At 51.1% G+C, this 27,970-nt stretch overlaps 2 protein-coding genes across 5 annotated transcripts in view; one reads left to right on the forward strand and one right to left on the reverse strand.

Moving 5' to 3' along the window:
* Positions 1 to 1,941, forward strand: part of TNPO3 (transportin 3) — a 114,978-nt gene extending 113,037 nt beyond the window's left edge. Inside the window, exon 23 of one of the 2 annotated variants that reach the window (XM_037836189.1) lies at positions 833 to 1,941. The gene's annotated coding sequence lies outside the window, so the exon portion shown is untranslated. The remainder of the gene's footprint in view (positions 1 to 832) is intronic. The other variant, XM_037836190.1, reaches the window with a different exon arrangement.
* On the reverse strand, positions 53 to 18,981 carry IRF5 (interferon regulatory factor 5). Of its 3 annotated transcripts, none has more exons than XM_037836193.1 (9): positions 18,905 to 18,981; positions 13,328 to 13,533; positions 9,349 to 9,538; positions 8,796 to 8,860; positions 8,262 to 8,295; positions 7,828 to 8,097; positions 7,196 to 7,588; positions 6,989 to 7,107; positions 53 to 989 (listed from the first exon to the last, which is right to left on the reverse strand). In XM_037836193.1, the coding sequence occupies exons 2-9, from the start codon at positions 13,520 to 13,522 to the stop codon at positions 921 to 923; spliced, it is 1,335 nt and encodes a 444-aa protein (XP_037692121.1). In that variant the 5' UTR covers positions 13,523 to 13,533; positions 18,905 to 18,981; the 3' UTR covers positions 53 to 920. The 3 variants fall into 3 exon arrangements, with proteins under 3 accessions (XP_037692121.1, XP_037692120.1, XP_037692122.1); XM_037836192.1 differs by lacking the exon at positions 53 to 989 and adding an exon at positions 2,363 to 6,711; XM_037836194.1 differs by lacking the exons at positions 53 to 989; positions 7,828 to 8,097 and adding an exon at positions 2,363 to 6,711.
* Positions 18,982 to 27,970: the final 8,989 nt, after the last annotated feature.

Raw genomic sequence — 27,970 nt, forward strand, 5'->3', positions numbered from 1 at the left:
TGCATTAGGAGGTAAAGGTGTGATGATCAGCAGCACCTTGCCATATGAGGAATTATTTCTGAACTTTGATTCTTTAATGAATATTAATTTCATTTGGGATCATCAGGTTTTACACAAGGTCTTTAATAACTAACATTGATATACTTCATCGGGTTGTTCGCGGATTAAATGAGAAAGTTATAGCTAACATTTGTTGAGTCCTTACTATGTGCCAGGGCTGTTAGAAGTGACTTACATGTATTAACTAAGATAATCCTCATGCAATTCTCTGGGTTATTGACTATTGTTATTCCCATTTTACAGTTGAGGAGGTTGAGGTTAAACAATTTGCCTGCTGTCCAACAGTCAGTAATTGGTGGAACCAGAATTCAAATGTAGACATTCTGGTACCCCAGTCCTCACTTTTAGCTGTTCCACTTAATACTTTCACACAGTGCCCTCTCAGTAGAGTCTACATTGGTGTCTTATAAACTTTTGTTAGTAGACAAAGCCTTCTTTTAAAATGAAATCTTTTATGAAACTCCAATATTTAAACAGACTGAAGTGGACCTGAGATGCACTGACTTCCTCTTCACTCCCCACATGTAATCCCTGGTGTTCACAATGCACTCAGTATTGGAAAAGCACTGAAGATGGTATTTATTAAAGTAGTAGTTCCTTTGAAATCACATATACACAAAAATCCTTTTTTTTTTTAAAACTACGTTCTTATGGCAGAAGCCAGAATAGGGTACATGAACACGTATAGAAAATTCTGCCTTGAGGTTGATTTTATAAAATGCTGACTACCTCCTGGAGCACAAGTAGTGATTTTCTTCTCTCCTTTTTATAGCAATGTCTTTTTAAATTAGAAGACAGGAAGAAAACAAAAACCAGACTGTGTCCCACAATCAGAAACCTCCGTTGTGGCAGAGGGGCCTTCACCGCCACCAGGGCATCCCGCCAGACAGGGAGAGACTCCAGCCTTCCGAGGCCGTCCTGAGGAGTTCCTGTTTGGGAGTGAGGGAAAATCAGCGCGGATTAAAAAAAGATGGCTGTGGCCTGTCCGGCATGGTGGGAGGGAAGCTGGTTTCCTGGTGAACTTGCTTTTTAAAGGAAAAAAAATTTTAAGGAAATAAAAAAAGGATAAAAAGGAAAACGAAAATGAAGCCAGAACTGAGACATTCACCTGGTAGAAATAACATTCGCACGTACACACACACACATACAAATGCACATGTGTGCACGCAGAAAAATAAAAGTACAAACTTTCTGTGAAAAAAAAGTTTACTTAGGGAAAATGTGGGAATTCAAATCAATTAAACAGCTGCAATTGGAGGGAAAGGGTCAGGGTAAGGTGCATCTCTTAAGGTTTTCTGTTGTTTTGCTCTTTCTTTCTCTCCCCTCCCCAACCCCTTTCCCTTACACAAGTGAGTAGAAATTTCTCCCACCTTCTCCAACTGTCTCTTCCCACCTTTAGAGTTTTCAGACAAGGGAAAGTAAGCAAAGAGCCTGTTCTGCTTTATATCATATGTCAGTCACATCAGTGATACTCAGGACCTGCCGGGGCCAAAATTCACGTATATCCTAATTCTGACCCTATTCAGTCTCTAAATCACCTTCTGGTCCACAATGGGTAGATGTCATCCTTGGAGAGAAGAGGCAAAATTACAGTGGGTGAGGTTGTGGATATAAATGTATTTTCCCTAAGTTTTAGTTTTTTAAAGGTGTTTTTATTTCCCTTCATTGATTTTCCTCCCACAAGTCTGAGAAAGCAAACAAGAGGATGAGAGTATGGAGGGAAGTGTGTAACAGGGCTGACTGTATTTTACTTTAAAAATGTGGAGATTATTTGACTTCATAAGGGGTGGGGTGGGAGAGGGGAGCCCAAAGGAGACCTAATGTTTCGAAGGAGTGCAGCCCTGCACAGGCATTAGATATGAGGGGCACTGTTCGGTCTGGTGTCGTCGTCATCTCAAGAAAAATCAACAGCAAGAAAAAAAAAAGAAAAGAAAAAAAAAAAAATAAATTTTTAAAATTTAATGTTTCTTTGTTTTTACTTCCTTTCACTGAAATGGTACAGCTAGACCAGCTATGTAAGCGGTCTTAGTTGTTATCTGTGTAAGCAGTGCATTTCTCTTTAAAAGGCTGGTGGCCCCTTTCCTTGGTTCCACAGATCTTTCATACTTAGAGGAGCAGCTCATTCCTGTGTCTTTTATTCTTCTAGTTCACCCTAAAACTCCCGATGTTGTATTTCATCCTTTCATACAGCCTTAGTGGAAGAAAGAGTGGATCATTCCTACATGTTAAACAGAAGTGTGATATATTGTTTCCATGGTGGCCACCCAAATAGGTTGTTCTCTAACTTAGAGATTAATTGGTCTCTCTTTAAAAATGGCTTTATTGACATATAATTAACATAGAATAAACTGCACATATTTAAGGTGTGTAATTTGACATGATACATCCATGAAACCATTACCACAACCAGGAAAATGAACATACCCTTTACCACCCAGTTTGCTTGTATCCCTTTGTAATCCCTTCTCTCATCCCCAAGCAGCCATTGGTCTGTTTTCTGTTTTGTAGATTAGTTTGCATTTTCTTGAGTTTTATGAAGTGGGATCATACAGTATGTTAGAGTAATTGGATTTTGAGTTAATCTTGTCTGCAGAACTGCATCTAGTTTGATACATCTGACAGTGTTGTTGATACTAACATTTCTCTGTCTTGTCTTTGCCATGTCACTTTGTTAAACTTTAACTCCTGGGCTTGAATCCTGAAGCTCCAGAGCAATATCTAGAATTGGTGAAAACAGTGGTTCTCAGGGTTTTACTCTCTAAAGAGACATTATTAGAAGGTCTAATATTAGGGTTCTCCAGGGCAACGGAACTGACAGAAGATACATGCATACATATTTCTATATGTAAATATTAAGGGATTTATGGTGGGAATTGGCTCACACAACCATGGGGATTGGCAAATCCAAATTCCATAGGGCAGGTCACAAATTGGTAACCCCAAGGAAGGTTTCAGTGGATTTCCCAGTGGAATCTGGATGGCTGAAGCAAAGACAGAAGTTCTTTCTGACTGCTGAAATCATCAGCTCTCTCTTGAAGGACTTCACCCAATTGGATGAAACTTCTCTCATGGCTGAGGGCAGTCTCCTTTGTTGATTGTAGATGTAATGGGCCATAGATGCAATCTGTCAACTGACTAATGATTTTAATCCATGAAATACCCTCAGTAACAGGCCAGTGCTTCCTTGACCAAACAGCTGAACATCATTACCTAGCCAAGTTGACACGTGAAATTAACCATAACAAAAGGGGAGGGGGGAAAAAAACTTGATTGTGTACAAGTGTTGGGAGTGAGATTATCTGATTGCAGGGATGAACACATTATCCCAGCCAGCCCTTTCAATTTCTGGTTAAACCATTAAATCTTTAAGCCTAGTCCAACTCTGGGGCCTTGCAATAACAGTTAACTTTGCTCTCTTTAAGGAACTTGGTTTTTATCACAGCAAGTTTTATCTAAGGCTGAAAAATAAAAATGTGGGAGGCTTAATACAACCTTACCCAGCTACTGAAAAGCATGTGGAATGCACATCCTAGTTAATGTCAAGAACATCCTCTTGTTTGAAAACCAGAACCCTATCACATTAATGGTGTCAGGGCCTCACTGTGTACTGAAACAGTCTTCTTACTTTTTGGCATAGCAAGAATACTCACCTAAATTTTAATTTAAAAAGGAACTGTTTGTGATCAGTTACTCTAATGTAGATGTTACATTCCTGCATGGCATTATCTAGTGGAAGTAGAGTGAGAGTCTTCCATATCTGCAGGTCAACTGACCATGCACTTGAATTTACCTAAGTCATAAACTTCGTACAGAATTGTCTGTTCCCTCATTCCCACAATTGGACTAGCCAAGAAATTTTGGTCATGATCATGTGGAACACTAACAACTAAAGCCATTGGGACTATTCCCAGCAAGACTGCTAATGAAAAGTGACTTGTAATTTTTATGTACCTGTTTGAAGGGAATGATTATAAAGGTCAATAATAAAGATATATGGTATATAATCATATATAACATATATATATTATATATCCTACCTTAATCTAAGGTAGGATATATAACATACAGGAACTTGTGCGCTTTTTTGCTTCTCACAAATGCAATGTACATATCCACCTTGCATGGCCCTGGTTTAACTGAATCATTTTGTGAAGATGAAAGCCCAATTCCAGAGAAGATCCGAGATTATGGAACAAGGTGACCGCCACAAGGATGTGCTTTGTTTTTTGAGATTATAGTAGCCAATTGTGGATGAGCAGTATCCCAAAGAAGTAATGGAGACAAAAATGCCTGAGATCAAGAAAGGCCAATGCACACTGCAATTCACTCCCTAGTCATCCCAGGGTTCCACTTGGTAGTGTCCTTGAACTGCTCTGGTGGCCTGTGCTGGTGCTTATTTTAAGTTGGATTCTCAGAATACTGATGGTCATGGCCCTGGGGATGAACATATCCTTCTAGCAGTTTATCTCCCTTCCTTCCTCCAGGTCCTTTCTCCCCATCAAATTCTTCCTTGACACAGAATGACCCAACTAAATATTACCTTTTAATTCAAGCTTTTTACTCAGCTTTTCACTGACATAAAAAAAATCTAATACTTTTCAATCTTCAGAGAATAGGAGAGGGTATTGGTGACTTTTCCCATATTTGCTGGAGGAACATTTTTGGAGGGCAACTTTCATAAATCTCATTACTAGGGATCTATCTCAATTTCACTGGCAAAAATATGAAAAGACATAAAAATGCACAAACATATTCATGACAGCCTTATTTATAATAACTAAAGAAGAAAACAACCCAACTATATCCACTAATAGGTAGTCAAAACAAAATCCTGAATCCAGTCAAGCCTCTAGAATCCAGAGCCTAGATCTAAGTACAGGAAATATGGGAAACAGAATATATTAAGCAACACAACAGAAATGAAATCTTTGACAATTAAGCAAAAACAAAATCTGGAAAAAACAAAGCAGTTTCTCCAATAAATAAATTGAAAGGTAAAAACTTGGAAGCAGACCCTCTAGATTAAAAAAAATAAAGGCAAAAAGAAACTTAACTGCAATGTAGGGGGCCTTATTGGGATCCTTGTTCTAACTAACTTTAAATTTCCCCATTGTCTTAATTTCTTTTAAATAGTGGAGATTTGACAAAAGAATTAATTTCTTTGCATTAGATGTGATAATGATATTGTGGTTGTCTTTAGAGATCCATGCTGAAATATTCGCACATGAAATGTCGGGTCGGGGATATGCTTCAAAATAATCTCAGAGTGGGGGCATGGATGGGAATGTAGATGAAAAAGACTGACCATGAATTGATCATTGTTGAATCTGGTGCATGGCGGTTTCATACCATTCTTCCTATTTTTGCAAATGTTTAAAATCTTCCATGATAAAAAAACAAAAAACTTTTTGTTCAGGTCATAAAATCACAACTGTGAGCCAGATTCAAAACATGAGCTACTAATTTGCAAGCAGAGTTCTAATATGTTTACTAGTATTTGCATATACATGGGGATAACAGTACTATACTGGTCCCAAATATAGCTGGAATACCAACACTTTCTTATCCACCAGTTCTTCTGGTAAATTGAATTGGATAGGATTTTTAGACTGGGAATGCATTTAAAAATCCACACACTGGCATCAGCCAGCTTCCTCCTGGAAAGCAAAAGCAGCCAGCCAGAACTGACTCATCAGCCTAGAAGGCAGCCCCTCCCCATGTCAATGGCCCAGGGATGGAGGGCAGGTGCTAGGGAAAGAGGGCCAGCTGGCTTCAGAAACGGGGTCTGGTAGAACAGCATGGAAGCAACTGGTATTGGAAAAGGTAAAGAAATGGACAAATCTGTTTTTAATATTCATTAATGCAAAAATAGATAACATTCTACTTTCTACCCCAGGTTCTTGGACTCTTGAAGCAGGGTAGCTGAGAGTCCTAAGTGTCTGGAGTGACACCTAAGTACTCACATCTTTCTCAGGAGGGAGTAAGATGAGGAAGCAAGATTCAAACTAGGGATCCTCCAAGTCAGGTCCATGTCCTGCAGAAGCCTCAGTGGGGAAACCTAGCCCAGAGCACTCTGGAGCAATTCGCTGTGTACAACGAGGCACCCTGACTGAGGGAGTTCCTTCCGTGCTCACTGGTGCTGACAGCCAAGTTTCTCCAAAAGCCAGGCATACCACAGCTAGCACACAAGAGGCAGATCCAGAGAAAGACAGCGCCTTCAAAGCAAAGCTGGTTTCCAGCCTCCTCTCAGTTGCGGCAGAGAGAACCTGGAGCTTGGGTATCTCTTTCCTCTCCTTGCCCAAATCCATTTCCAGAAGACCCTAAGATGGGGTTGGGGCTGGGGCACCTCCACATCAGTCTACACAGCCACCCAGGAAGCCCAGGCCAGTCACATCTGCAGCCTTATTGTTGCATGCTAACTGGGTGCATGGGCCAAGGCCCCTGGCCAGCATCGAGGCCTGGCACAGGAGGGACCTGCAGCACAGGCTGCACCCGCTGCTGGGACTGCCAGATGTGATGGAGCTCCTTGAACTGTTCCACCATGCGATCTTTGAGGTCTGGGTTTGAGATCTGTAGTCGGATACTATCAGCCGACCAAGAAAGCTCCCCTGAGAACATCTCCAGCAGCAACCGGGCTGCTACCGGCACCACCTGGGGGGAAAAGAGGAGACGGGACAGGGCTGCCAAATCCAGTTGTGCATGAGGGCATCCACCAGAGGGCGAGTGGTGGACTGCAACCACCTGGAAGAAGAGGGTCCTATTTCTACTTTGCACAAAGGCTACTTCTGTGCACAGATCTGAGCCTTGATTATCTCTCACAGCCAAGTTCACACTGACCAGGGAGCCCTAAGCCTCCATCTTGGAGTAAAGATCCAGCCCCAGGATCCCCCAATAGTCAAGCCAAGGAAGAGTTGGGGGACCAGTGTACCTGTACAGTAATGAGCTTCTTCTCTCGGGGTTTGCGGTCAGGCCACTCCTCCCCAAAGCAGAAGAAAATCTCAAATGGCGGTGGGGTGTTGGTCTGGCCCTTCTGGAACAGGATGAGCTCTGGAGCGAGATCAAGACCCCTAGTCAGAGGCTAACAGCCATGCTCCTGGGCAGCAGGAGGCCAGGGAGGATGAGGTGGAGCCCTCACCATTGAGAAAATGCTCCAGGCTGAAGAGCTTGGTCTTCACCTCCCGCTGGATCGGGTTGGGGCATGAGCCATGGGCTGTGGCGCAGGGCCCGCTCCAGAACACCTTGCACTGGCACAGGCGGATGGCGTACAGGTCCTGGCCCTGCAGCTGGAGGATGAGCCCGCGGTCCAGGACATCCAGCAGCTGGTTCGTGTAGAAGCGCTGCTTGTCGCTGGGGATGTCCTCAGGGCTGGGGAAGCGCACCTGCTCCAGGCTCACGGGGCCAAAGAGCTCCACCTGCTCCTGAGTGGCCTCCAGTTGGCTGTAGAAGAGCCGGCAGCCGTGTAGGTTGCTGATGGTGAGGGCACGTGGTGGTCGACCCCGGTACTGGAACTTGATCTCCAGGTCGGTCACTGTGGGGGAGAAGGGTAGGCCCAGCAATGTCCTGAGCCCCAGGTTTCCCCCTGCCACAGCCCTCTGAACCTTCTCTGCCCAACGGCCAGGCCGAGCCTTGTCAGTTCTCCCACTTACTTCCCCCCACCCAAGGAGGGACTGGCATAAACGTTCTTTGCCAACTTTGGCCTTCTTTGCCAACCCCACTGCAGTGTGCCAGCACTGCTTTTGCCCACCCAGCCTGCCTGGGGGTCCTTACAGGGGAGCATGTGGGGGCTGATCAGCAGGTCAGGCAGGAGCTGTTCGCCCACCGGGGGCAGGCTGGCAGCCAGGGGCCCGGGCTCCAGGCTCGGCAGGACCTTCGGGAGAAGTTCCCCAAAGGCAGCAGGGTCTCCAGAGTTAGGGGCCAGGAGGCTGCAGTCTGGAGCAGAGGGGCCCAGCACCACAGGCTGCTGCAGAGTGGGTGGCCACGTGAGCTCCTCTTTGGGTAAAGAATAGGGTACCATGGAGGGGCCAGGCTGCACTGTTTCTGTGGAGAGTGGGGATGCGGGGAGGGGGACAGAGCTGTTAATACCATTTCTAGGAACTGCCCCCCAGGCCCACCTACCCAACCCCAGGCCTTTCCCCAGCCTCCCTTAAGCCCCTCCTGGGTACCTATGGCACCCCCCACCCACCACCACCTCCAGGCCTCACCTGTGATACTCAGGCCTGGTAACATCCTCTGGAGCTGATAAGATGACACCCACCAACAAAGGAGGGAAGAGGTTGGGAGGAGAGAAGGAAGCACAAGTTATTAACTCCATCTTCTACTGGAGCAACAACAACTGAGAACCACAAGGCACTTCCCCTGCCTTCAGCTCTATGAGGCCAGATCCTGGCTGCAGTCCCAGCCTACTGACCCAGGCGGGTCTTTAAAGCACTCAGTGCCTCAGTTTCCTCATTTGTCTTGTGCTAAGTCCAAATGTTGGGAGGATCAGCAGACAACTGGTGACAAGCTTTCTAACATCAACGCCTCAAGATGACTCGGCTCCTACTATTCAGAATCCCATGGGAAGAAACTGCGAGACCTGCACAAACAGCAGCAGGGCTTCAGAAAAGGGGGCTTGCTTAACCCTAACGTGGAGTAGGACAGCAAAACCCTTCTTAACATGGGCAGGAGCCACATCAGTGCGGGCAGACACTGGGAAGAATGTCCCCCACCCCACCCCACGCCCCCTCCGCACTCACCTCTTCCTCTTCCCCCTCCTCCTCCTCTGCTGCACCGGAAGTGTAATCCTCACTGGGCTGGGACTCTGCAGAGCAAGGGAGAGAAAAGAGAGGAAGGGAGCCATGGGTGCAGAGGAGGAAGGTACCCGGGGCCCAGGGGCTCCCGCTGGGTAGCCAGAAAGGCCGCCTGAAGCTCTTGCTGCACTGCTCCCTCCCCAAGGCCACCCAAACACAGGATGGGGTGGAGGGCACAGCCACCGAGAATCACAGGGCCCTCCCCCAGGCCCTGGCCCTCAGCTCCCTGGACCACCAGACCTATTCACAGCTGTCCAAGAGCCAAGAACAAGGGCCAGGTGAGGAATCTGGGTACCCTCCATGGGCAGAGACCAACTCTGGGTCTGGCCCTAGTCAGATCCCACAAATGACCTGCTTCCTGGCCATTCCTGGCAGCCCTGGGTTTTATAGCCAAGCAGGAGCCTCCACACGCATGTCTCAGCACTGCGAAATGGAGGGGCCCTGGCCCTTCCCTGCACCACAGCCTTCTAGGTGGTTCACACGGGGCCAGGCAGGATACCTGTGGGAGCGGGGCCACTGGAGCAGACTTCGTAGATCTTATAGGGCTGAGGCGGCATATCCCGGGGCCCGTCGTAGAAGAGGCGGAAGTCGCGGCTCTTGTTAAGGGCGCAGCGCAGGTTGGCCTTCCACTTGGCGGGGTCGGCCTCATCCACGCCCTCCGTGTACTTCCCCGTCTCCTTGGCCCAGGCCTGGGTAGGAAGAGAAGGCAGCGACCACAGAGGACCTCACCCGTACCCCAAAGCCCCAGCCATCTCCTGGCCTAGGGGAGTCGCCTCTGTGCACCGAGACCTTCACCTACACCCTGAACCTTGTCCCACCCTAGCGCCTCCTTCTGCAACATGGGAGATAGGGCAGCCAGCCCTCCCAGCTCTCGGGGTTCCAAAAAGCTGAACAAAACTGAGCGTGCTTCAGGGCCCCCAGCTTGGGGGAAAATGCCGAAGTGGTGGACTTCCTCACCTGGATTGTTGCTGATGTTCTCACAAATATTGAGGACTGGTGGTTTGATGTGCCGAGCCCTCTTATCATGGAACTTGTCCTTATGAACCTTGTTACTGCAAAGGTGAGACTAAATCTGCTTATAATTGTGCCTAAGAGTCTCTCCCTGAGTGCCTCTTTGTTGCTCAGATGTGGCCCTCTCTCTCTTACTAAGCCACCTTGGCAGGTGAACTCACTGCCCTCCCCTCTAAGTGGGACCTGACTCCCAGGGGTGTAAATCTCCCTGGCAACGCAGGATATGACTCCCGGGGATGAATGTGGACCTGGCATCGTGGGACTGAGAACATCTTCTTGACCAAAAGGGGGATGTGAAATGAAACAAAAGCTTCAGTGGCTGAGAGATTTCAAATGGAGTCGAGAGGTCACTCTGGTGGACATTCTTATGCACTATATAGATAACACCTCTTAGGTTTTAATGTATTGGAATAGCTAGAAGTAAATACCTGAAACTGTCAAACTGCAACTCAGTAGCCTTGACTCTTGAAGACGATTGTATAACAATGTAGCTTACAAGGGGTGACAGTGTGATTGTGAAAACCTTGTGGATCACACTCCCTTCATCCAATGTATGGATGGATGAGTAGAGAAATGGGGACAAAAACTAAATGAAAAATAGGGTGGGATGGGGGGATGATTTGGGTGTTCTTTTTTACTTTTATTTTTTATTCTTATTTTTATTCTTTCTGGTATAAGAGAAATGTTCAAAAAATAGACTGGGGTGATGAATGCACAACAATATGTCGGTACTGTGAACAGTTGATTGTACACCATGGATGATTGTATGGTATGTGAATATATCTTAATAAAACTGAATTTAAAAAAAAAAGAAAGAAAACTGACGTGCTTTGAGAGGCAAGGGTACACCCAGATCCTGGAAGGGCAAACAGGTGCAGCCTTCAGGGAGGGCAGCATAATATAGTGGATAGGGGCCTGGGATCTGGAGGCAGGCCAGGTTTGCATCCAGAACCTGCCACCTGCCAGCCCTGGGCCAGGGGCAAGTCACTTCGCCTCTCTTTGCCTCAGTCTCCCCATCAGAGTACCCACCTCACAGGGTGGAAGGGAAGACTCCCAGGGTGAGTGCCCATAACACACTCAGAACTGTGCCTGCAGGCCGGAAGGGCCCCACACTTAGTGGCTGGTATTTTTATTCGGGAGGGCAGTTTGGTGATGGCAAGATTGCAAAAGTCTCTATCCTTCGATCAAGCAATTCAACTTCTAGAAATGTATCCTACAGATATACAAGCATCCACCCCAAATTATGCACATAATAGATTATTTTTTGCAGAACTCTGCAACAGCAAAAGATCCCAACAACCAAAATACCCATCAATAAAGGGCTGGTTAAATTATGGCCAATCCATAAAATGAAATAATGGGCAGCAAAAAAAAAGAGGCAAAAGCTTTTTATATACTGATGTGACAGGTAGAGATTTTCAAGAAATATTAGGTGCAGAAGAGCACATATTCCTCTACCATTTTTGTCAAAAGTGGAAGAAAGGTAGGTACAAATTTGCTTGAAATACACAATATTATCTAAGAAAGGATAAACAAATTAATAGCACCAACTACCTCTAAGGAGAGCAGTGGGTGGCTGGGGGACAAGGGTGGGAGGGAGACTTTTCCCTGTAAACCATTTTATGCCTTTTTAATTTTGACTGTGTTCTTATCAAAAACAAGAAATGCCATTTCAAAGTTTGACAAGGTAACAATCAAGTGCAAAGATTAAGAAATGTGTGTCTCACAATTACATGGAACTTTGAATAGGAAGTGAGATACGGTAGGTTAGTATAGGTTAGAGTGAAATAGTGACACATCCCAGAGTAATTTGGACAGAGAATAAAACATATATTACAGCCCCCACCCTGAGGAGCTGGGGTAAGGTGCAGAAGAGTTGTACTTCCTCACCTGGACTGGGGATGTTGTCACAAACATTGGGACGGGCGGTTTGATGTGCTGAGCCCTTATGAAGCTCGTTACTGCAAAGGAGAGGCTAAACTTGCACATAATTGTGCCTAAGAGTCTCCCCCTGAGTACCTCTTTGTTGCTCAGATGTGGCCCTCTCTCTCTTACTAAGCCACCTTGGCAGGTGAATTCACTGCCCTCCCCCCTACGTGGGACCTGACTCCCAGGGGTGGAAATCTCCCTGGCAACACAGGATATGACTCCCGGGGATGAATCTGGACCCGGCATCATGGGATTGAGAACACCTTCTTGACCAAAAGGGGGATGCAAAATGAGATGAAATAGTTTCAGTGGCTGAGAGATTTCAAATGGAGTCGAGAGGTCACTCTGGTGGACATTCTTACGCACTATATAGATAACACCTCTTAGGTTTTAATGTACTGGAATAGCTAGAAGTAAATACCTGAAACTACCAAACTCCAATCCAGTAGTCTGGACTCCTGAAGACAATTGTATAATAAGTTAGATTACAAGGGATGACAGTGTGATTGTGAAAACCTTGTGGATCACACTCCCTTTATCTAGTGTATGGATGGATGAGTAGAAAAATGGGGACAAAAACTAAATGAAAAATTGGGTGGGATGGGGGGGGATGGTTTGGGTGTTCTTTTTTACTTTTACTTTTTATTCTTATTCTGATTCTTTCTGATGTAAGGAAAATGTTCAGAAATAGATTGTGGTGATGAATGCGTAACTAAATGATCGTACTATGAACAGCTGATTGTATACCATGGATGATTGTATGGTATGTGAATATATTTCAATAAAACTGAATTTAATTAAAAAAAAAAAAAAAAGAAACATGTGTCTAATGCTTTAAAAATGTGCTCCCTTTGACCCAGCAATTTTTAACTCTGGGAACAAATTCCAAAGAAATAGTTTAGGAAGTGTAAAAGGTGAGGGTTTAGGGAGCGTGTGTGGCGGCATGGTCTTCAACACCGAAACACAACCCAAAAGCAACCCAAAATGTCCAAAAGCTGGGGACTGGGCGCCTAAACTGTGCTAATCCCCTTCAACGGAATATTAAGCAGTCGCTCAAAGTGACATGGACATACGTCAGAAGGAAAGCTGTTCCTGATATAGGGTGAAAATGCAGGTTATAAAGCAGAATATGTGGTTTGATTCCACTTTTGCATTTCACATACACAGGAAACTGAAAATACATTAATATAAACACATAAATATATTAATATAAACATATTAATAGTGAATACCCCTCAGCGTTAAGATTCTGAGTGGCCTTCTTTTAGCTCACGTATATTTGTTCACTGACCATGTACTCGTGTGTAATAAGAACAAAGTAATGGAGTAGGAGTTACAGGAAGGCCCCGCCTTGCTCTGGGGTACAGGTAAGAAAAGGGGGATCCTCTGGCTATGCCTTAGTCCAGGCCTGGGGTCGCCTGCAGAAAGGCAACTGGAAGTGGCCCAGCCTGGAGGAGACCTGGGGGAGGGGGTCTCCCTCTGGGCAGGGGGCCCGAGAGGTCCAAGCAGCAGCCCTGTCTGGCTGGACTTGGGCTTACCTTGAAGATGGTGTTATCTCCGTCCTGGCTGGGGCCGTGCCGCGTGGCATGGCGCCAGGGAATGTAGAAGTATTTCCTTTCCCCATTGACCCACTGAAGCCCTGGGTACTGGCAGCTGTTCACCTGGGCCACCAGCCAGGGCTTCAGCCGCACCCGGCGGGGCGGTGGGGGAGCCCCAGGGGCGGGCTGGTTCATGGCAAAAGAGTCTGCAAGAGAAAGCGAGAGAGGGGAGCTGTCAGCAGATGTGCAGCTAAACCCTCCTTGCCCCAGGTGGGGGGCAGGCAAGAGGCACCCAGGGGCCAATTCCCAGCCATGGGCAGTAAAGGCTTTCCCTTCTTCCCAGCCTGGGTCCTGGAGTCTCTCAAGAGTCAGTCCAGGTGTTCAGGACCAATTCTTTTTCCCAACCTATGGCTTCCTTGTTGCCGGGTCACTGCATCTGGGCTTTGTGTTTTGGTACAGCAGTAGTGGACACTTTTTACCTCAATTCTCCATCTGCTGTGAGGGTTGGCTCCTAACTATGCAGTGTTGCCCCCTTCTCCAGAGAAGTACCCTCAGCTCCCTCATCCCTAAGGTGGGGCCCATCCCATCACTCTTGGGGGGTAAACCCATAGCCAATGGCTGACTGACAAAGGGGTTCAAAAGCCCAGGCCCCTGCTTCAAGGTGGGGCCAACAGGTGCACTGCAGGGTCAGCTGAAGGCTGAAGTGAATCTGCAGCTGATCTCACACCCTTGCTTAGCTTTCTGCCCTGCCCTGCCCCCCTCATTCCCCTTTTCTTGAGGAGTCCCTCAACATATCACCTAAACAAGAATCCCCATCTCAAGCTCTGCTTCCAGAAACCTGGCCCAAGACAAAAGCAGAAAACTGGTACACATGTGGAAGGGAGGGTGGGTTTCCATATCCAGTTCTGAGCCTCCTTTCTTCCTCAGTTTCCCTCAGGAACAAAGCTCCCTCCAACCTTGCCATATTCAGAGAAAGCCCATCAGCCAACTCCATCTACGTCCTCCAGCGCCAACAAGGACAGCTGTCACCAAATGTAGATCTTACCCCTTTAAAGCCATCAATTTCCTAGGCTCTTGATTCCTCTCCCTTCTCCTCCCACCGCCTGTGCATTCATTCAGCACTTATTAAGCACCTAACATCTGCCAGGCCCTGTGCTGCACAGAGCTGCTGGCAACATACAGGCAGGATCAAACAGCTAGGGTCAGAGGCCAGCTGGACATGTGGAGCCCCTGCCCCTTCCCCTCCATCTGCCCAACCCCCTCTCCAGACCCTGAACCAGAAAACCTTCTCTACCCAGCCCGGAGCCTTACCTCCCCCATCCACCCCTGGACGGTTTCTCTCCTCCCCTCACCCTGCAACCCCAGAGTCAGAGACAGAAGGGACTGAGCCATCACCTATCCACCCTTTCCTGAGACTCAGAGCTAGTAAGGACCAGGTGGCTGAACCTGGGTGGGAAGCCAGGCCACCTCCCAGCCAGGGGACACTCAAGCTTCTGAACACATCTATGTGTGTAAGGGGTGGGGCATGTGACTGGCCCAGGGGCCATACTTTCCTCTTCCTTGGTAGCTCATGCCCTCAGAGGCCCCACCATAAGTAAGGAGCAGGGGTGGTGGTGGCATAGGGACAGGGTGGGCAGGGAGCATCCTGGGGAGGCCTTCTGCCTGGAACAAGGGCGATGCGAGGACATGTGTCAACACTTGCCCCTGGTGAAGTGGGCACCCCAGCCCAGTCACCCCCAACCGCCAGTACTCACACTCCACTCCCAGTGGCACCATGGGTAGCCCTAAACTCTTCTCCATTGACAAGAGGGTTCCGGGCTCTTACTCTACCCTGTACTGCTCACCCATCTTGTTTACCCCTCCAGGCAGGCAGGCAACCTCCCAAAACTTCCTTCCTCACACTTCCCGCCACTCCCTGGGCACCCTGCCTTACACTGGACCAAAACAGGACTTAAGAAACAGCAGTGAACTGCTAACCCCCAGATGCTCGAAGCATTCTGTTCATCGGCTGTATGTCTCCCCCCACCAGTCCTGTTCCCTCCAGGATCCTCCTCTGACTCCTAGCGGGAAAGGAAGGCTGTCAGGGCTACGGTTCTGGCAAGGCTTCCGATGGGGCAGGGCTGTCACGGGAGGAATGGCTGAAGGAAATGCGCATCCAGATTGGCGAAGAGAAGACTTGGTGGGGTGGAGGGTGACAGCTACCCTTAATACTTGAGGTACACCGTGTGACAAAGGGATTAGCTTCAGAGCCAGGACAACTGAGTAGCTATTACACTGAGGCAGACTAGGTCCATGTTAAAAGAGAACTTCTGACGGCTAAAGCCACCCAACCACAGAAAAGAACACTACCTGTGAGGCTGGGAGCGAACTGCCTCAGGGCGAACCCAAACCCCAGTGGACTTCCATGCCACCCCCTTGTGGTTCCAGGCCTCAGTTTCCCCTGAATTTCCCTGCTTGGTGCCATTTTGGATAGCAGCTGCTGAGTGCTACCTCCCCAGGGCTAAGGAGTCTACATCTGCAGGTCTCTCCTTGTAGTGCCCAGTTCAGCTGTCAGGCACCTGCGAAGGGCATGACCAGCCCCTCCCCGGCCCGGGGGCTGGGCCAGGGAGGGTGGGAAAGTTCCCAGCCCTACCCCCCAGGCCTCGGAAGGCTGTGGGCTCAGTTCCCCTTTCTGCACCAGCCTCCACCCAGCACCAGGGGAAATGAAAGTAGCCAGACCGGACAACTGGGAAACCTGACTCACTGTGAGCTGGGAGAGGGAGGGGATGTGGAGAAAATTCACAAGTGGGTCCCCACGATCAAATGCTGACTCTCACACCCCCACAGCTATTCCGGGACCCCCAAGCCTGCTGAGAGCCATCTATATTTAGTGTGGTTGGCTGCAATGTAATTTGACCCACCCCACCCAGGGCCCTGAGAGGCCTTGGTCCTAGAATAGAGGGGTGACAGTTACCAGAAGTAGCAATGCTGGCTAAGTGGGGTGGGCAGTAGAAAGTACTGTGGACACAGAGGGGGTGGCAAGCCCCCATGATGACCCCCCCCACTCCAATGCCCCCCTCCCAGGGCCCTGCCCCCAGATGTGCAAGTGAATGGAGGAGTCCAGAGACCAGAAGGGTCCTCCTCTGTCCCCTTCTGCACAAGACAAGGAGGAAGTCCAAGGCCAAGGCCAAGTCCAGCTGCCTGGCGTTACACCGCTGTTCACTACGGAGTGAGGTTTCGAAATTACAATGCTCTCCTACATGGCAGAGACCTGCAGCTTCTTCAGGCAGCCTAGGGTTAGGGTATGGAGAAGGGGCCCCCACAACAAGCTGGGCCAGGGCTGCGGGAGGGTCTGTTCACCTGCCACAGAAGGATCTTTGGCCTCAAGGGGTTTAGCCCGCAGCCAGGTCCACAGCAGCCTTACCCTCTGCAGGACCGAGCTCAGCATCAGGCCCCCAGGAAGGCTTCCTTCTGTTCAGGGGGCAGGGAAGAGTGGAGGAGAAGGCTTGGATCTGATTCAGAACATTCTAAGTTTAGCATGACCATGAACTCTGAATCTCGATGCCTTTTTGCCCGTCCCTACTGACCCCTCCAGATAGAAACGATCACCCGGACTCCTAGGAAGCCCCAGACCATATGCCATTCACAGCTCTCAGGAAGTCCAGTCTTCTCACATGCCCTCCCCACTGCTGAGGGGAGGGCCTTATTTTAAATCAGAGGGTGTGCCTGCCCTGACCTCTTGACAGCTGAACAGGTCTGTCTTCTCCCGTAAGGGGTTTGGAAGATTGGGGTGAAATATCAACCCCAGACCTAGGTTTGCGGATTTGAACCCTAGAAAGTGGAGAACACCAGCAGCTGTTCCACCAACTTGCACAAAGGTCAAAAAGTGTGTGGGCTGCTGAGGTCGGGAGAAAGCCCCAAAGTGGATGGGTCAGTGGTGGACCTAGAGGGGCAGCCCAGGAGCTCCTGCTGGGGTGGGGCGATCCCACAGCTCACCCTCACCCCACCCCACCCTGCTGAGCCACAGAAGACAGCCGGCCACTGGAGGAGCCCGGAACCCCGTGGGCTCGAGGGTGGAGGGAGCGCCGCAGCCCTCCCCTGCCACTCCCACCCCTGGTTCATATCAAGGGCTACCAAGTTCAGGGAGAAGGCAAGGGGTTCCCTGCACCAGGCGTGGCTTTAAATCCCGCCCCACCCCCAGGTGAGCTGGCCACACTCTGCCCGCCCCCCACCCAGAAAAGTTGAGGCTCTGGGGCAGCAGATGCAGCAGAAAGAAACCTCCCTGAGCTTCCTCCCAGGGGCAGGTGCGGGAGGGGGAACCCCAATGAAGGGTCTTTGGGTAAAAAAGGGTGGTTTCCCAGTGTCTCACTAGATTTCTACTAGGAAGCACCTCAACACCTACAGCCCGAGGCCTGATGCCTAAAAGGGGGAGGGAGCGGGAGGAAGGGCGGGGTCTCGGCCCCCTGGCTGCCCCCTCCCAAGGACTTCTGGCTTTCCCCACCCGCCCCGTCTGCGTCCTCTCTGGTACGGATCACTTATCCCTAACCTGGACCCGCGGGGAGCCCAAGCCAGGCCCTGCCCCTGTCGCCACCCCCGCGGACTCCGCCCGGGGCGGCCGCTTGCCCCTCCGGGGCCAGAGCGCTCGCTCCTCCGGCTGGTGGGTCCCCGCTCTGTCGCGCCCACGATGCGACGAGGCCGGAAAGCCCCCACCCCCACCTGCAAGTACCGGCTCGGGCCCATCTCGGGGTCGCGAGACAACCGCGCAGGGGAGGCGGCGCAGATACTCGCCACCTTCTCCCCCGCATCCGTCTCACTTTTCTCCACTTTCCGACTCTTGATTGTTTCGTTCTGAAGTTCAGGGTAAGACGTAGAGAAACTAGCCCAAGAAATATTACGCCCCCTGATTATTCTCTACTGCGAGGGTCAACGCCTCCTTTTCTGGGCCTCGAGTCAAAGGACGGCGCCTCTGCCTGACACCATCTTCCCACAAACCCTGCCTGAATCCCTGCCATTGGGGCTGCTCTCCATGGCCTTAAGATCCTTGGAGGATGGACGCTGTAAGCCTCAATCTCTTACCCCAAGGAGTGAGGACTCCCCCCGGAAGAGGAATGTGGAGAGCCCAGAACCGGGGAATCGGCCTGGCTCCAGCCCGGTTCGCCGGGCCTCGATGGCCCAAACAAAACTCCGCGGGACGCCGAGACGCTCCCCATCCTTGGCGATGGCGAGGCGGAGAGAGGAAAGAGGCAGCCTGGCGTCCCTGGCAGCGGTGCTGACTCGGCCGCCCGGCCCCCCGGGCAGATCGGGACCGAGAATGCGCCCTGGAAGCCGCCAGACCGGCGGGACGCACCCCGAGGTGCCGGCGCCCACCCGAAGCGCAGCGCTGGGCGGAGTTGGACGCGGCCGGCTCTCGCCCGCCGGCTTAATTCCAGTCCCCTGCCCCGCGACTGCAGGAGCCTACGCTGCGCGGGCCACTGTCGAGGCCGGGGGAGAGGGGTGAGCAGTAGCGTTGGCACCGCTCCAGGAGCCCTCGGGGCACGCGGGGCGGGGGCGCAGAGAGGAGCGCGCGAGGTGCGGGGGCGCGCGGCAGCGGGTACCTACCTGCCTGCGATGCGCCCGCGTTGCTGCGCCCGGGAGCACCGGCTGGGCGCGGGGCCGAGCTGCGCCCTTCGCGAATCGCGCCTCCCGCGGGTCTGCCCGCCTGGCACTTCCGCATCGCACCGCCCCCGCCCCTGGGCCGCGGCCGCAGAGCCTCAGTGCGCGAGCAGCGCCCCGCCCCGCCCCGCCGACACCTGGGGCCCCCCCGCACCGAACCCCGCGACCGCGGACCCTGGCTGAGCGTGGAGCCAGACCGCCCCTTCCTGAGCTCCAACCCAGGGCCCCCGGAGAGACGCCAGGTAGTGCGGTGCCCTGAACAGATCACTGGGCTCCTTCGGCAGTGTGGAACCGCCAAAAAGTCATTCGACAGACCTTCCCGCCGCCGTGTATGGCTGGGTCAGGAAGCTTACCCAGCCCTCGCCGTCCAGGAGCTCAAGATCAGCTGTAGACTCGGGCCATTCACCTCAGAAGGGGCGCGGGCATCCCCACCACCACCACCACCACCGCCCCAGCCCGCGCCCCTCTGAGGGTCGCCCCCACGCCGGCGCCCCGCCTCTGGCACTTGGACCTGAACACCTACTCCTCGACGTGCCTCCAGGTGGGGATCCTCAGGTCACTCTGCCCCGTTCTAATCCTCAACCCGAAACCTGCCTCGCCCCAGTTACCCTCCCTGGGCCTTTCAGTGTCCGCGGCCTCTTTGCTCACAGTTACCTCCTCACCTTTGACCATCCATCTGCCCTTCTGAGTGCTTTTCGCTTTCAGAAATGGGCCTTAACCTTCACACATCCCATTCCTTCTCCTGGAACACTCTTCATTTCGTAACGCCAACTCTGAGTCACATTTTCTGCTCCAGCATCACCTCCTCCTGGAAGTCCACCTTGATTTCCCCTCATCCATCAGGTTCCCTAGCTCCAAAGTGCATCCTCGCTGATTTGGCTTGTGATTTTAAAGGCTGATTCCCACTCGACTCAGCTTAGTCAGGTGCCAGTTTTAAATGAAGAAAATTTCCAAGTTAACTGGTTAAATTTTAGGTAGCAACTAAAATATATAAATTCTTAGTGGTACCTTGTACTCTTTTAAGTTTAGAGTTTTGTGTTTTTAACTAATAGGGTGGTATTAGTTGATGAATCAATGTTTGACCTTCCCCTCCCCTCCCCCCTGTCTCTCTAGGAATCCCTGCCTTGGTCTTTACCCCTGATGTGTATCATTAATACTTAGTAAATGTCTTTATGCCCTTCTCTTCTTTATCTCTGTAGCCCTAACAGAATATGGAAATCTAACTATGTATGTTATTTTTTATATCCCCTGAGTATTTCACTATTTCGTGTGTTTCAAATATAAAATGTGGGTGGGGAAAAAGTGAACCAGCAGGTTGTTTTTGATTTTTTTTTTTTTTTTTCAGCAGAGCTGGCCTTAACCATAGCCATATACTATTCTTTTCCTCTCTTATGCCTTGATTGTGCTAATTTATCTCCACTGAGAACAGGGAAGCAGTAATCACTGATGTAGAGGAGGGTTGGGGAATAATACCTTACCCAATAATTTACTGGATAAATATTCCTAGATCAATGGAAATACATGCCACAGACAGGATATATTAAAAAAAGAGAAAGTGGGCAATTGTCACAAAAGCTCTAATATCCAGATGGAAAGGATAGAGGATTGGAGAAATCCTTTCCGTGGATTCTTCTGAGAGGGGATAAATGGATTAAAGCCAATTGTTAGAAATTTTGCTGCTATTAAAAGTTTGCCCTGGGTTTGTGCGGGACTACATATTTTAGCATTGCAAAATGAAGCACAGATTCGGATCAGTACATGAATTGGTATCCCTATTGGTGAAAAATTCAGGATGTTAGTCCGTCATACACCCAATTCTATCTATTTCTTTCTTTAAAAAAGAAGCTGCTATATAATTGAAAGTGATCCCCCACAAAATGGGAATTCTTTTTCACTGGAGGACCAGTCCACCTGGTCTAGAAAATGTATCTGGAGCGATAGCCAAGAGGAGTCTTCTTGGAAAATGTTATGTTGTATATATGTTACCACAATAAAAATTTTAAAAAAAGAGGAGACTTCTGTGATTGTCAAATGACTTCTGCACAGAGTCTGGGGGACCATGAGACCCTAGGATTCTGCCACCTGCCCCCACACCACCCACAGCTGTCCGCTCTGCTCGGATGAAGCCCCCACCCTTGGAGTCACGGAAATTTTCATCAGGAACCAGGGGGCAGAAGAAGGAGCCGTGCACTTGAACTTGCTTCCATCTCTGCTGTGATCCAGCTCAGTGACCTTAGGACCATGAATCTCATTCCCTCATCTGCAAAAGGTATGCTGTTACCAGGCTTACAGAATTGTTGTGGGGCTCCAGGCATGCGGCTAGGCAGGGGCCCAGCAGGACTCAGATGCTGCCTTCTCTGGACCAGGGGATCCTGAACCAAGAACCCCTGGGCCAGAGGAGGAGGAAGGGGCTGGAGCAGAGAGCAGCACTCCAGGCCCTTCCCAGGTGTATGGGTGCCCCCAGGGCTGTCATGTGGATAGAAGCACATGCAAAGGGGAAGTCAGGCTATGCCCCAGCCCTCATGTGATCACTCCTGGTTCCCCTCGGCAGGGCAGGGGCGCATGGGAAACCAGGAGACTTCACAGCAACAGGAGGCCTCGGAAGTGTCCAGGCCCCTCACTCCTGCTTCCACTTCCCCTGTTCCCACTTCCCCTGGCTGGGGCAGCACCGATTGGGGGCGTGGTAAGAAGCACACTCCCCTGATTCGGGTAGAACTGTGTGTGTCAGGGTGGGAGAGCCATGTCACCAAAGGGAACTGAAAGAAGCCCGGGGTGAGCAGTAGGGAGGGAGGACAAAGGTCCAAGGTGCAGCTGGACAAGACAAGACCCCTGCCTAACTCCGGACAAGGCCCCTTCAATGAGGGCGTGGACAGTTAGCAGCTGCCTTTGCCTCCGGGACACCCACTTTCCCCTCCAGCCTGGGCTCTAGGGGTTCCCCATTTCTTGTTGGCTGAACACAAGGCTCGGGCGTCCAACAAGCCTGAGTCAGATTCTGGCTCCACTGCTCAGGAGTTGTGTCATCTTGAGCAAACCACTCACTCTCTTGGAGCCCCTGTCTCCCTCCCACCTGTGAAGTGAGAATGAGAACATCAGCGTCAAAGATTGACTGTGAGGCTTCACTTCAACAAAGATTTATCGAGCACCTTCACACACCAGGATAAGGTGGATGACAAATAGACAAAACCGCTGCCCTCCTGTTCTATGGGGCAACACCACTGAACTCTGGGCTGTTGTACAGGCTTCAGTTTTGTGTGAGATGGGGCGGGGGGTCACTAGAGGTTCCAGGCAGAGGCATGACAGGTGACCTGACCTGGAACACAGTCACTCCGGGCTTTTGTTTGTAAAGAGCATTTCACAGCTTCTAACACCTGGAAGTGGTAGCTTTGCCCCAGGATGCTCCCCCTTTCTTACTTGACTCAGAGCTTTCTGGGGTGTGATCTAGAAGTACCCCCTTGGCCAGCACTGTCACCTGGATGCCTCTAGACCTGAGTCCCCACCTCTCCAAACCACGGCTTTCTGTTCTATCTCTTAACACACCCTGAGGTCCTGGAAGCTACCCCAGACACCTCCACCCTTTCAGGCCCGGCTCTTTGCTCCCTCCCCCTTTATTAAGAAGGAATGCTACTGCTCCTCTCCTTGTTCCCCTGTAACCTGGCTCCCACCCCTTCCCCATAGACCCTGCTTGGCTTCATCTCCTCCTCTGGGTCTTGGGTCCATAGACAGGCCCTGCAGCCCTCAGGAAGTTCCCAGAAACTCCCACCTCTGCTGGCCTCCTGTCCCTGCCTCTCTTTTTCATTTAAACCTTCAGATTCTGGAGTTTCACTATTGCCTGGATGTATTGCCGACTTCTTTAAATAAATGTGGGAAAGCCTTCTCATTCCCCACTGGGATTCCTCTCCCAGACCAGCTGCCTGGCTCTGCCCCTTCCTGGTTAGTCCCTCACCTTCCCCTCCACCCCCACTGCCCACCTTATGGCCCTTGCCCCTGTCCTCCCTCTCCATGCAGTCCTCAATCAGTCAGTCCTGCTGCTGATTTCTGCCCCCAAACTCATGCTCACCCGTCTGGACACCAAGTCTTCCCGCACAGACAGCCCCATCTCCCCGCCACCAGCTGTACTAGATCTAATTAAAGCGCTCCTAAAACCTGCTTAGCTCAGCTTTCCGCTGAAACCACTTCCCTTTCCCCTCCAGGGCCCTGTTATGGAAGGGGAAGGGGTCGGGGTTCCATCCTTCCTGCCCGTTTGGAGGACTTGCCATGGAGCACGAGGCTCCTGGACAAGAAGGAAAAGGAAGAGGAGGGAACCCGACCAGAGACCCCAGACTTCCAGGGTCTCTGCTTTCTGGGGCAGGGGTCAACTCTGCCCTGGGAGGAACCAGCCCCAGACCCCCAGCGTCTTCTCTTGTCCCAAGACAGACCTGACTGAAGCCCGGAATCTGTAGGATCCCACCAGGGAGAGAGGTCTCACCCATCCAGGTGCCCAAGGGTCCCCACCATTGATGTGGGGCGCAGGGGGCTCTGGAACACTTACCAGCCAGATCCTACTCAAGCCCCTCAGCCCAGAACCAGGAGGGGGGCCTCCCTGGGACAGGATGGTTGTCCCTCTGAGGTGGACCCTGAGGTGGTAGAGAAGGAAGGACTCAGTTCTGTCCAGGGTGGCGGGGCAGCACAGGGGTGCAGGGGGCTCTCTTCAGCTCTGGATCTCGGGGTGGTGGGGAGTTGATGGAGCCTTGCGGGACATCTCCAGACGCCTTTGGGAATCCTAAGGTGGTGATGCTCTCTGACCTGGAGTAGCTGAGCGGGGATGCAGGGACAGGGGGTGCCTCTCTGACTATACTTCGACATGGGAAGGGGACATCCCAGCTGTCCCTCTCTGGCCTTCTGAGGGGTGGGCTGGGCAGGGGTTTGAGGGTCAAGCATTTCAGGTGTGTGGGATTGGGGAGAGAGCTCTTGGGGGTCAGTAGCCAAACAGAGCTCCTCTCTCAGGCCCTCCCAGGGTGGGGCGGATGTGTCAGGCAGAGAAGTGGTAACAATAATAAACAGCAACAGCTGCTTCTTAGAGCACTTCTATGTCCTGTCGGTGGTTCTGGAGATGGAGTCTCACCACGCTGGTATCCCAGAAACTTGGTGTCTTGCAGCAATCCAGGCCAGGAGCCAATGGAACTGTAATGAGCACCCAGACCCCTGGGTCAGTTGGACTGGTAGATGTGTGGGATACAGGACCGTGTCCCACCAATCTGTGCCAGTCTTGAGGGCCAGTCCTCCACAGTTCTCAGCCTATTCTCTCAGCCTCTCTAGGCCACAGGGATGCTGACAGTCAGGCCCTGACTGCTTGTGCTGGGGCCATTGCTGGGGCTGGGGGGAGTGCGGAGGGGGCAGGAAGAAAAGCAGCCAAGAGCTTACAGGGGGCTTCCTCAATGGCCCCCAACTCAAGGAGGCTTGGCTTTGCAGCAGCAGGCCCACAGGAGTGCTCAAAGGACTAGGCAAGGTGTCAGTGAGCCCAGGGCTCCTGTGTACCCCCCTTGGAAGTCAGTCCTGCACTCTCATTGCAGTTTCGGGGCCTGGAGGGCAGGGAGGGGGGAAGAGGGCAGGTGGGGCCCCTTGCAGACCAGCAGCCCATCCCTAGCTATGGAGCAGGACCAGGGGTTGTCCCTGGGCTGCAGCTCGGGGCTGCAGGGGCCATGCTGGTTACCACTTTGTTCCAGAGGGGGCAGATCACAGGTGGGACTGGCAGGAGGAACAAATACAGCAAGATAATGCTAGTGAGTCCTAGCTGAGTGCTGGACATCGTTAAGGACTTTTCATGCGTTAATGCATTTAATTGCCTCAATTACCCACTATGGAACCTATGAGATGGGTGTTATTAGCATCCCCATTTACAGGAGCAACACTGAGTAACTTCTTGGAGTTCTCGAGGTTGATGGCTGGTTGCCCTCAGCGGAGGAGCTGCCCACCTGTCTGGTCCCAGACCTCGGCTGGCCCCTCCCTGAGGTGAGGGTTGCACTCCCAGGTGAGGGGGTGGGCGAGTAGTGTAGGACCTGCCCAGAGGGGAATACAGCATCTGGCACCCTCCAGCTCCTTGGACACCAAGAATTTCCTGAAGGCAAGTGACCTTGATGGCCCCTCGGTGTGTGAGACCCAGGGGAGTCCTGCCTGCATCCCACGGTCCCAGGATCTCCCACAGAAGGGGGGGCATGCAGGGAGGTGTCACGGCTGAGGTCAGGGTTCAGTCCCTGAGAGACCACCCCCCACACTGCTCCCCTGGTCTGGACCAACAGAGGGGGGCGACACGAGCATTTACTCGACACTGACTCTGCACCCATACTGGGGTCCTATTTGATTCTCACAGCAACTGCGCAATGCATTATCTTCATTTTATACATGAGGAAATGAAGTTCAGGATGGTCAGGCAGTTCCCCAAAGGCACACAGCACCTAGTAAAAGGAGGAGCTGGGATTTGAACCAGGAGGGACATTGGATCACTTTGGAGTCAGACAGGCCTGGGTTCAGGAACTGTGTGACCTTGGGCAGCTTGTTTAACCTTTCTGACTCTCAGCTTCCTCCTTGGGAATTATAAGACTGTGGACCACAAAGAACTGCCCTTCGTTGGCACGCATTAGGTCGAGCCCAGGGCCTGGAATGCAGAGGAAGAAGCGGTGACAATAAGAAACATAGCGACAGCTGTTCCTTAGAGCACTTCTACGTCCAGTCGGTTCTGAGGGGCTGCCTCGCTGTGACCAGCTGTCTTTGCCGAGGCCCCAGGGCAGGCAGGGCCGGGGAGTTGTGCAGTTCCCACACCCTGGCAGCCCAGAGCTCCCTGGGGCTCCCCCGACCTCAGGCTGCCTGAGGACATCCTCATCCTCCTCTCCTTTCCCTCCACTGCCCGACGACAGTGAAGGGAGGGCAGAGGGCGCTGACTGCCAGGCCCCAGGGACTGTCTGTGTAGAAAAGGTGGCCTTTCTCCCCGGGGAACGATCATGGGCCCCCGAGAGAGCCTGCCCCCAGCTGGCCTCACCGCTGGAACAGGGCCCTGCGTCGGGGCTGGAGGAAGGGGTTTGACCACTAAGGGGAAGTATGAAGCAGCAGGACCGTTCTGTATCTTCACGGTGTTGGTGGTTACATGGCTTGATGCACTTGCCGAAACTCAGAACTGTACACTCGACAGGGTGAATTTTACCGCATGTAAATTAAAAAAGAAAGAAAAATTTTAAAGTGATTCAGAAGATGCAAATATCTTTATTTAGCTTGTAGTTTCCTTTTTATGTGACCAAGAGACTGATTCACGATAAATAGATCTTAAAGAACTCTTCAAGTCAGTCTAAAGTAAAATCTGAGTAATAAAAAAAAAAAAAAGAAGAAGGAAAAGAACAGGTCCTGGAAATGGCCTTCGCCAAGACAGAGGTGGTTGGTGTCTAGCCTCTATCTTCTCTGTCCCTCCCTCTCTCCAGCCCAGCCTGGTTCTTCTGGAGCGCATCTCCAAGTGGTACCATCTCCAAGTCGCCCTGCTGGTCCTCTCCTGACTTCCCGCAGCTCTCGGGAAGCTCAGCATTGTCTCCAGAAACTTCCACCAGGCTCCCTGACTGCCCCAGGGACCCAGGCAGAGGCCCTGTCCTTGGTGTGACAGCTTGAGGTGAGAGGAGTATGAGTCAGGGTCCCGGCAGGACCCAGTGGCATTAGACAGAGGAGAGTTTAGCAAAGGGAGCGCTTGCGGAGGTGCAGCAGGGTGACAGAAGCCAGCGTGGAACCGAGAGGCACCAGGGACTTCAGGGGAGCCATCACTTCCCTCCAAGGGGCCGCCCTTCAGGGACTGTGGCCATGGCCAGGTTGGGAGCAGAAAGAAGAAATGCCCTGCCGGATCATGCTCTCACCCTCCTGTCTCTTACTCACGTCGCCCATTAGCCAAACCCAACCAAAGCCCAGAGGGCAAGGGAGCCCCAGTCATGCAGGCTAAAGAGGTCAGGCTCTTTGGGGCACAGAGTAAGGCAGAAGAAACGGGATGGAAGGATCCCTGGCGGCCAGCCCCAAAACACCCCAGTCTCCAGGAAGAAAGTGGTGCCTTGCTCCAACATCAATTTTGGACTTCTCCTAGACTCAAAATCCCCACCCTGCTCAAGATGGCAGAATGAGATGCTTCGGGGCTTTGTCCCTCCACAGAAGCTTTGAACAACCAGCAAGGACCAGCAAAAACATCTTTCTCAAAGCTTCAGAAAACAGTTAAAGGACTGCAGTAACAGGGAAAGCACTGCATCAAGATAAAAGCTACTTAAAAGTGGTGGGATCTCCTGGTACCCTGGCTGGCCCCTCCCCTGCACTTCACAGACTTGTTGCAGAGCCACCCACACTCCCAGTGCGGATCCCTAGATCTGGTTCTGGAATGAGCAGAGTAACCATTGTGCACATATTGGGAGTGTGCATGTCTTGCCCAGTCTGTGTGGTGGGGGCCTGAGGGACTCACTGTCCCAGAACTTGCCCTGCATATAGAAAGCAGTTCACAGAACTTTCCTACTGAAAGCTGTGAACCAGCAGTCAATTCATGTTCCCTGGGGCAAGGGGTTGCTGGCCATAGGACATAAAGTGTAGTACCAAGGACCATGAAGAAACTTCTCCTAGGGAAGAGGGAATATTTGGAACCATGTAAATGGGGGGAGTTCCTAGGGCCTCATGTGTATGTCCAAGAAAAGACACATGTGCAGAAAGGATCAGGGAGGCCCTGTGCTTTGGCCTGGAGCTGTTCTGTAAACTCATTGTATGGATTAACCCCAAAGGAGAGCACTTACACAGGCCAATCTGTAAACACCTGGAAAAGTGTTTTCTTTTTTCCTCCCCCTCCTCCTCCTTCTCCTCCTCCTTTTTTTGTTAGCTCCTGGCATTCAAGGAAATCTCTGTGTAACACTAGCTGGATACAAGCTTAGCAATAGGTACCTCAGAGTCTAAATTCCAGCAATAACACATTAAAATATCAAAATTTCCAGGTTTCAACAAAAGTTTACAAAACATACAAAGAAACAGGAAGCA

The sequence above is a fragment of the Choloepus didactylus genome, chromosome 5, assembly GCF_015220235.1.
Source record: "Choloepus didactylus isolate mChoDid1 chromosome 5, mChoDid1.pri, whole genome shotgun sequence".
NCBI classification, from domain to species: Eukaryota; Metazoa; Chordata; class Mammalia; order Pilosa; family Megalonychidae; genus Choloepus; species Choloepus didactylus.

Coding starts and splice junctions, on each gene's coding strand:
- IRF5 (XM_037836192.1), bottom strand. CDS start 13,522: ATGAACCAGCCCGCCCCTGGGGCTCCCCCACCGCCCCGCCGGGTGCGG. Junction 8,861..9,348: donor CAGTGGCCCCGCTCCCACAG/GTATCCTGCCTG, acceptor CTTGCTCTGCAG/AGTCCCAGCCCAGTGAGGAT. Junction 8,296..8,795: donor AGGAGGGGGAAGAGGAAGAG/GTGAGTGCGGAG, acceptor TCATCTTATCAG/CTCCAGAGGATGTTACCAGG.